Here is a 9,747-nt window from a genome sequence, read left to right on the forward strand (position 1 = left end):
TCATCTGGTCATGTGTTCCCAGCCATCTGCTCCTGGCAGCCTTCCAGGCCTCCCTTATTAGCATGAGGTTGCTCAGCACTCTCTCTGGGTTCCTGGCTCCAGCCCCTCCTCCATTCCTAACAAAACACGCTGGGTTCTAGTGCCACTGGGGCAGGGGGTGGTTTCGATGTTGCCATCTGGGTGCTGTGGAGGAGCAGGGATACAAATGATTTGGGGGTTTGAGAAGCTGGAGCCTCTGAAATGTGATCCCTGCTAATGTAACCTGGTGCTCTCTCTTTTTCTTGCAGTAGTATTTTACCTTTGAGTAACTGTCCCCAGCTGCAGTGCTGCAGGCACATCGTTCCAGGGCCTCTGTGGTGCTCCTGATGCCCCTCACCCACTGTCGAAGATCCCCGGTGGGCGAGGGGGTGGCAGGGATCCTTCTCTTTCAGCTCTGATATATAAGGTGAGAAAGATTTAACATCTGTACATTGACTTGTACCTGTGTTACAACTGTGCTCAGTTTCTTTCGGAGTCTGATGGGAGTAAATGCAAAGAACTCCAAGATAGTAAGTGGGAGAATAGGTAATTTTTCAGGGACTGAGCTGCAAGCAGGTCTCTCCTGCTTAAATATCACCTGTTTATTAAGAAATGAGAGACCATTGTGCAGCAGATCATTCACCAGCCTGTCCCCTGGGCCCTGCTGCAGCTATTGTACACAGAGCCCGCATTATCATAACATGAAAGGGCTTCTGAAATGTCTGGCAGCGAGAGGAAGCGGGAAGCAGAAAGGTGAAACACAGCAAGGGTAGGGCTGATAAGCGCCTTCCTGCGCCCTGGTCCGGAAGGTGAAGCTGTCGGGGCCTGGGAGCTGCCTGAACCGAGGTGCAGATGGGAGAGGCAGCCATGCAGCTCCCAGGCAGGGGTGCCTCTAGAACATGAGCACAGCCAGGGCAAGATCAGGAAGGCTTTGTGTCTGCAGGCTTGCAGCTCTCTCATTTTGTGTTCCTCTTCATTCCACGGGACCTTTCCTTTCGAATGAGGAGACCTGGCTGCTCCTTCCTGTAGAGTAATTGGCACTTGTGTGACTTGGCTCACATCTGTCTCCTTTCTGGGACAAGGGCTGCTCTTCCATTTAGATGAGGCAGCCTGAATTTATGCTCATCTTGCAAATTTGGCTGTTGAGCCAGGGGTGTTGTCACAGGCGTTAGACCTGATTTTTAATTAACCCGTGGGTGGCACACAGATGTTACATGATGAAAAGATACAGACTCTTTTGGGCCACAGCTCCAGAGTCTCCTCTTGGAGTTTCTGAGAGAATCACAGACCTCATGGTTGCTTTCAGAGTTACCTTTGGTGAATTTTCAGCACTTTTCTCACCCACTTCCCTTGCAAAATGTCAACCTCTGAGCCTCCGGTGACAAGATCCCATCAGTTTAATGCTCGAGGTGAACTGTCACAGATGTTTGGGGGGTACAGAGGGGTACAGACTCCAGAGAAGCAGCACAGTGGGCTTCCTGTCACAGAAAGAAGGTACAAAAATAGCTTCAAGAGGGCTCAGGACAAGTAGTTAATTCCCCTCTGGGTGGGAAATGGGAACTCCTGCCAGCCAGCTTTGCCAAGCCTCATGTGAGCACCAGGCAAGGCCCAGAGGCAGAAAATGGGCTCAGCATGGAGGAGGAGGGTGGGAGGAATCATGGTTTGGTGACTTTGGAGTCTTTGATTCCAGTACAGCCTTGAACTTGCACAGATTTTGGCAGTGGTATGTAGGCAAGGGGCATGTCTTCCAGATAACTGCATCTCAGAAATATGGATGGAATTCTTCCTGGATTTATTGCTTGACAAAACTAGCAGAATCTATCAGAACATCAGCCCCTTCTGTAACAAAGGATCACGGAATTGTTTGGGTTGGAAAAACCCTCTAAGGTCATTGAGTCCAACTGTTCCACCAGCACTGCCATGTTCACCACTAACCCATGTCCCCAGGTGCCGAATCCACAGGGCTTTTAAATCCCTCCAGGGATGGTGACTCCAGCATTTCTCTGGGCAGCCTGTGCCAGGGCTGGACAGTTCTTTTGGAGAAAACATTCTCCCTAAGATGCAACCTCCCCTGGCCTGGAAATGGTTGAGGTCATTTCCTCTCATCCCATCCCTTGTTCCCTGGGAACAGAGCACAACTCCCACCTGGCTGCACCCTCCTGTCAGGGAGTTGTAGAGAGCAAGAATGTCCCCCATGAACCTTCTTTTCTCCAGGCTGAGCCCTCCCCCTGCTGCTCCTCATCAGACTTGTGCTCCAGACCCTTCCCCAGCTCTGTTCCCTTCTCTGGACATGCTCCAGCCCCTCAACGTCTGTCTTGGAATGAGGGGCACAGAACTGACCCCAGGATTTGAGGTGTGTCAGACCTCAGAGGGGTTACAGGGCTCTGTCTGCCCCCTCGGTCACCCACTCAGTCTGGCAGTGCTGTAGTTACAGCAGCCTGAGCTTTCCAGCCAGCAGCCACCAGCATGACCTGGAAAGGCATCTGGATCCAGAAGCTTAAGTCCTTTTTCCAGCTGTATCAGCTGTTCCAGTCCCAGGGATGACCTTTCCGAGCACGCCTGCCTCTGCCGGCGCACGCAGCACTCGGGTACATCACTGCTATAAATCGGGGCTCCCTGTAAGTGCTGGCATTTTTGTGTTAAGAGACTTAAAGCTCAGCCCTCCATCCGGGGAGCTCTGCTGGAGCTGGGAATGCCACAGTGCCCAGTGAGCAGCCGAGACATGCCCTGGCTGGCAGACTTGGCAGGAGGCTGCAGGTGTAGCACATGCCAGCAGCCGGTGCTTCCACGCCTTTCTCCAGCCACTTGGCCAGGGTGGATCATAACATCCTTCCTTCTGACCCTGCCAACACGCCAGGGCCTCCTCTTGTCCTTCCTGGGACATCTGAGGAGCAGAGCAGAGCTGGAGAATCTTGGGCTCAGTGAATTGGAAACAAGTGGAAGTTGGTCCTCGTGACTTTGTGTTGCTGAAACGGAGCCGGAGGGCTGGGGAGCCAGGGTTTGGGCAGCTGGGTAAAATTCAGTCTGGTGGCAGGGGATTTTGTCCACAGGAACATGGCAGGGGGATTCTGTGTGGGGATTTTTCCAGGGTGAACTAAAACCGAGTGCTTGTTGTGTAAACAGGATTTTGCTTTGAGCAGCTTCCAAAGAATTCTGGGCTGCTGCTGCTGCTTCACAGGAGCAGCCCACAGAGCCCTTCTCTTCCCCGGCATCTCTTGTTTGGATGCCTAGAAATAAAGTGTCAGCTGCCCCAGCCAGGCTGTGTAAATGTAATTCCCACTGAACCGGGGGAACTGGTTCTGTTAATCCCTGTGGTCGTGCTGTCTTTGGCTCCTAGGCTGTCACAGGGGGGTTTCAGTGGAACAACCTCACTGGGTTTAGAGCACTGGACATAATTTCTGGTGACAAGGAGGTTCTGAACCAAATGGCTCAGAATGCTTTTCCCTTCCTGTGGCAGTGCCAGTCTTCCCACCCAAAGGCACACCTCCCATGTCAATCCCAGCCTGCTTTCCTTACCTTCCTCACCCGGTTTCAGTCTTGTGAGCATGGGAAAAGCACGATCTGTGAGCTTTTCTGGAGAGAAGGATGTTTCCTGGAACAGAAACACCTTCTACACTAAAACAACAGCTATAAAGGCTCCTGTGAAGTCACTGCTGAAGGATATGTACACAAGTCCCTTGGATTTGGTTTTTTTTAAGTACCTCTGTACTCAGCCCTGCCTCTCTCTGCTGGCTTCATCACAGCCACAGCCTGACCTCACTGGAGCAGCTCTCAGTGCATTTCTGGTGCATTCAGCCACTCAGACTTCCTTCAAACTCTGTGAATAAACTTATTTCCTACAGGATATTTATTCTGATGAAATGTAAACTTGTTTTTCAGCTCAGCTTTGTGGGCTTTCAATGAATGGCAGCTTCCTCTGCTCTGCTTTCCGAGGCCAGGCAGCTCCCACTTTGCACATGGTGTAACTTTGTCACCAGTGTGAATGTCCTCGGCGGCTTCTCTGCCATACAATAGTCAAACCAAGGGGCATCTATTTTAAGACACGAGGTAATAGGAATTAAAGCACTGGGACAGTGGCTGGAGGAGCCTGGAAAGGCTTGTAAGGAGCTGCTGAATTAATCATCCTGTTAAAATAAAATACTTGGAGGCTGGGCAGTTGCTCACCCAGTGACCCAGTGGAGTGAACCACTGCCCACCCACCTGCTGAGGAGGGAGGGACACAGGGCCCTGCAGGTGCTCTCATGACCTCGAGTATCTGCTTTACTTCTGCCCTTCAAAGCTGTGCAGATGCCTGTGAATGTGAGGGACAGGGACACACGAGCTGTCACCAGGCACAGGGGACGGTTCAGCTTCACTGCAGTTACAGCATTAACTCAGGGCTCTGCTGCTTTTGCTGGGGCTCTTTGCACTGGAACATGGAAATCATTACTGGGCAAGCCAAGTGCCTGCAGGAATTGTCTGAAGGAATAGAGCTTTAACCACGGAATTGTTTTCTAGGAACTGCTGAGCTGATCCCAAGTGATCTGCATGCTTGGCATTCTCATGGGGCAGGGCTGGGGAGGGACGTGTGTGTTTGTGGTCTCTGGAGAAGACCTCCTTACAAGCTTCACATCGGCTCTGGAATCTCCCTGCGCTCTGTGTTTCCCTCCCTTACACCAGGAGGCAAACCATTGGTTATAAAATCTGGGAAAGCAATTTGTGGTCACTCCTGGAACAGAAAGGCTGTGGTGGGGAATGGGGAGGCACCAAAACTGGTTGGGCTGCGGCAGCAGAAGCTCTGCCAGTGTGTTGGGTCCAGTTGTGTTCCTGGAAGGGCAGTTCATGAAGCACCACCAGATGTGGCTGGGGAGGCAGTGAGGGAGTGGAGTCTTCTGCTCTGAAATTTAATATTATGTCAATATGTAACACTACATTCCCTTAACAGGAGAACACAGCTATAAATCACTCTGAGGGCTGAGAACTGTGTGGTGTGTCCCTGAGCCAGCAAAAAGGGAAGGGAAAATCATAATCCTCTTCTCAGTAAAACCCTAAGACCCTTCCTTTGCATTTGCTGTCTCCAGTTGTCCCCTGGCTGTGCAGGACTTTACATTTTTTATTTTCCCAGGATGAGAAGATCACTGTTAGCCAAGATGTCCCAGTGCACGAAGGGAAGCCTCACATTGTCCACTTCCAGTACAAGGTCACAGAGGTGAAGACCTCCTCCTGGGATGCAGTGCTCTCAAACCAGAGCCTCTTTGTGGAAATCCCTGATGGATTATTAGCTGATGGAAGCAAAGAAGGGTAAGTTCTGGATCCCAAAGGTGCAGCTGTGGCTCCTGTGGGGCAGGACTTCGCTTACATGGGTGATGGTGGACAGACACCCCATCCCTGGAAGTGTTCCAGGCCAGGCTGGATGGGTCTTGGAGCAGTATGGTCTAGTGGAAGGTGTCCCTGCCCATAGCAGGGGTTGGAACGAGATGAGTTTTAAGGTCCCTTCCAACCCAAACCGTCCTGGGATTCCAAGCTGTGTGCAGGGAGAATGGGCTGTGCAATGGCAGCTCTGTTCATGGTTTGTGCACATTCTGCTCCCTTGTCTGCAGAGTCCCCCATGGGAACATTTTCCCCCCAGTGGTAATTCCAGATGAGTTGCCATTTTTTGAGTCCCAACACTAATGAAAAACAAGCAATAAATGAGCAGAGTGAATCTTTGTATACTCTGCTACAGAAAGCCAACAAGATTCTCTCTGATATTTTATTATTTTTTCATTTTATTTTTCCGCTGGCCACTTGGCAAGCCTATCTTGGCTGGTTTTCCTCTCTTCCAGGGAAGAAAAAACCCCTCCATCCTATTGATGCTCTCCTCGTCAGTAGGTGGATCTGCTCTTGGAGCGCTGCCGCGCTGGCGCCGGGCTCTGCCAGCAGCTCTGATTTTTCTCTTGGCAGAATCCGCTCGTGTTCTGTCCAGACAGCTCTGCTCTGGGAAGTTTGGGTAAACGCAGCTTCCAGAGCAGCTCCTCCTGCCAAGTGCTGTGCCAGAGGTCTCCGCTGCAGCGTAGATGTGGCTTTGCTGGATTCCTCTGTGGAGCAATCCGCTCCGCCTAAATCTCCAAGCAGGCTTCAGCCCTCGGTGACACGAGCTAATTAAGGAAAAACCCACTGGTGTGCACCTTCAGGAAGTGGCAGTGTTGCTGCTGTCTCGCACTTGTCTCATTTGACTCTGAGTCCAGATAAATGTTTGTGTAATTTCTGCGGTTGGCCCGTAAATCTCTGGGCTCTCCCGGGAATGGGTCCTTCTGGGAGGGGATTTATTTGCCAGTGTCATTGTGACTTAAAGCACAATTTTGTCAGGTTATTTTTAGCTGGGTGAAACAGCCGAGGAGAGGCCATAATTAAAGTAGTTCATTAACATATTAACAGAACCCTTGCAAATTTAATCTCCTGCGCTGCTGTGCTGACGGCTGGTTAATGAGATGTGGAGTGAAGGCCTGTTTGTCACTGCTCTGGCAGCGCCAGTGGTTACAAGTGACAGCAGTTGCTCCGTGTGCCACCCCGGAGGCTCGCAGAGGGGTTACTGCAGCACCGCTTCCATCAAGAGGTGGCAGAAATAATCCAGCTGGAAAGGCAGGAAGCGAGGATTCAGGGGGCAGCAGCTGTGCCAGGCAGCCGATGCGCTCAGGAAATGGCTTTGCCTGCGCACACATTCTCTGGGGATGGTTGGCTCTCCTTTTCTGCCTGCCATGAGCTCGGTTCTGGGCGGTTTTCCTTCCCAGAAAGCACAGAACTCCCAGATCCCCCCTGTGCATTGTCAGGGAATGCAGCCTGGCCTGGGAGCAGCTGCGATATTCCGCTTCCTGCCTACGAAGGCTTCAGTCCCAAAGCACCACGGGTGGGGAGGGTGTTTGTGGCTGTGAGGACAGGGACTTGTCGTGACTCGGAGCAAGGACAGCTCTTGAATCTGCAGGGCAGGAAGCCCATTGTTTCAGCACCCATTGTTCGCTGGAAGGGGGCTGTAAACAATCTTTGTGTCTGAAAACATCCAAACAGTTGATAATTCGATAATGCTCAGAGGCTTCCTCAGGACAGGACTTCCCAGAGCTGATGTCCTTTTGTCTTCCCCCTCCTTGGCAGGTTGTCAGCACTGCTGGAGTTTGCTGAAGAAAAAATGAAAGTCAACTATGTCTTCATCTGCTTCAGAAAAAGCAGAGAAGATAGAGGTGAGGGCTGGCCCGCGCTCGGGTTTGCTCCTGACATCCCACACGGTCTGAACCTGTAAAGAAACTTGGTAATCCCAGGGCAAGACCCACAGGACCCTCCTAGTGCAGGGGTTGTTATGTGCCTAATTCTTAGAGGAATAGTTTCCTGTGGAGGAAATAAGCCCTTTTTGGAGGGTAAGGGTGAAGGGAGTGTTGTGGTTTCTCCAGCAGGTCTGCTGGGTAGGGCTTGGAGCACCTGGTCTAGTGGAAGTTGTCCCTGCCCATGGCAGTGGGGTGGAACTCCATGAGCTTTAAGTCCCTTCCAGCCCAAACCAATCTGGGATTCCATGATAAGACCTGGTTTGGTGCCCCGCCATTAAATACTCTGGTGCAAAAAGCTGCTCCTGAATGATTTGGGGGGTTTTCTCATCCAAAGTCAGTTAATATTCCCCTTTTGGTGAGCAGCGAAGTCTCTGTTTGGCACCAGGCTGCTCTGACCTGGAAGGTGAAACCAGGGAGGAGTTACTAGATGGAAAATAAGCACTTAGACCCTGTTGCCCTGAAATTCATCAGCTTTTTAAAGATCTCCTGGCACTTCTGTCCTTTCCAGGCTTACAGGTAATCCTGGCCCTGGCTCGAGATGCTTATGGCTTTGGGGGCTGCATTAGGATCTAAAGATAGACGTGTTGGGTGAGGGATTACAGCCGGGGGGGGCTGGGGACATGTCACTCTAAATCCCACCAGACTCGGGCTGTATCCTAGCGAGTAACTCCAACCCCAGTTCTAATTTTACTCTGCAGCTTCATGAGCTGCCCCGGCTTCTCTGAAATGAAGGCCCTTAGCAGAGCTAAGCTGAGCTGAGCCTAGGAAGATGTCATCATCCCATATTACCATGCCAGGAATAATTTCCAAATCAAGTCCTGGCTGTTATGTCACCACCAGCACTGGTTTGCGTAGGTGGCCCCCGCAGAGGCTGGGGACAGGGGACAGCCAATGCCAGGGGTTGTTGTAGGAATTCTGGAGGGCTCCAGATCCTGGGTCCTTGTCTATGCAGCTGAAATTCAGTGCTGCCAGAAAATACCTTCAGGAGCTCCTCTACATGGTCATTCAGTGTCCTGGAGCGGCTCGCCCGAGGGTGCCGCAGGAGTGGGACACTGCACCAGGGTGAGTGCCACAGGTCACGGGAAGCCATTGCTCCAGTGACACAGGCACAGCATCACAGAACCGTATCTGACAGCCCCGAGGTCTGGGGGCTTCTGGGCTGGCCCTGCTCTGAATCCCCACATATAACCCAAAGTGGCTTTCCTGAGGTCCCACCCCGGGCTGTGCAGAGCTGTCTGGAGTTTCCACTGAGCTCCAGGACCTCCTTATGGAGACAGCAAATGCCTCGTCCCTAAGCAGATCCCTCTTTGCTGCTCTCTGTCCTCTCTCAGCACTCTGGGGATGCTGGGGCAGGACAAAACGTGTGGGATGGCCACATGCGTCCTGGGAAAGCGGGGATGTGCACCTGGTGCAGGCAGACCACCAACCACTGCTGTTTCTCACGGGGGATAAAAGAAACATTGCAGGAGAAATATGGACAAAGCTGCTCAGCTGCACAGCTGAAATCCCTTCACACTTAGGAGCAGCTGCGATGAGCACAGGAGGAGACAAAAACCCCTGCTGGAGAGGGCTGTGCTTCTCTGCATTGGAGGCTCTGGATGCACTCATAGAGGGTGTCCCATGCACTTGGATGGATATTCATGGCTCAAGGGAGAGGTAAAGAGGATTATTCCTGGTGGTAACAGATTTCCTTCTCTTTGGTAGCTCCACTCCTGAAGACATTCAGCTTCTTGGGCTTTGAGATCGTGCGGCCTGGCCATCCCGCTGTCCCGTCACGGCCGGACGTGATGTTCATGGTGTACCCCCTGGATCAAAGCTCTTCCTCCGATGAAGAATAGCTGCAGAGGGGGACTCCAGCAGGACCCCAATTTGCTGTGGAGGGGAGAGGGGACCACCTCCTTTCCTGAGGAAAGGGAAGCCAAGCTTCTGTTGGACTGCAAGCGCATTTCTCATTGTTAGATTGGGCTGTGTATCCCCAGAGTTGACTCTCATTGAAGCGTGTTGCCTAGAGAACTATCTATCACACATGTAATCATCACTAGGAAAAGGAAGATGTTCATGAACTGGCATAGGAGCTCTTCCCATGCAGCTGCGTGGTGTGGGAGCCCTGGGGTCGGTACCACCTTCGGGACTCCTCCCGACCTGTGTCGGTGCCTCCTGCCCGCCCGGCGTGGGCTCAGCTGGGACACCTGTTCATTTCCCACTCAAGACCTTAAAAACGGCCTGGCTTGGTGTGGGGCACGTGCAGGAGACGCTCGAGTCTATCCTTTAACACTACATTAAACCCCCCATGCGTCTCCACTCCGATGCTGGTTTAACTGGTCTAACCTTTATTTTTCCCTTTTTTGAAAACTTCTTGCTCTTCCAGCTTTTGTTTTACGCAGTCTTAACCCTGTTCCATGTTCCCACTGCACTATCACGGCATTCAATAAAAGGGGCATTCAGATGAACTTCA

The 9,747-nt window shown here is 51.9% G+C and overlaps 1 protein-coding gene across 1 annotated transcript; it reads left to right on the forward strand.

The window, feature by feature from the left end:
- Positions 1-267: 267 nt before the first annotated feature.
- OAZ2 (ornithine decarboxylase antizyme 2) lies at positions 268-9,747 on the forward strand (the record flags this gene model as incomplete). The annotated part of the gene is given in 5 exon segments (XM_017731080.1): positions 268-363; positions 365-445; positions 5,123-5,298; positions 7,126-7,211; positions 8,997-9,747. Coding segments are annotated over 5 exon segments (573 nt in total), but the record flags the coding sequence as incomplete, so codon positions are not given.

The sequence above is a fragment of the Corvus brachyrhynchos genome, unplaced genomic scaffold (assembly GCF_000691975.1).
Source record: "Corvus brachyrhynchos isolate BGI_N302 unplaced genomic scaffold, ASM69197v1 scaffold164, whole genome shotgun sequence".
In the NCBI taxonomy this organism is placed as follows: Eukaryota; Metazoa; Chordata; class Aves; order Passeriformes; family Corvidae; genus Corvus; species Corvus brachyrhynchos.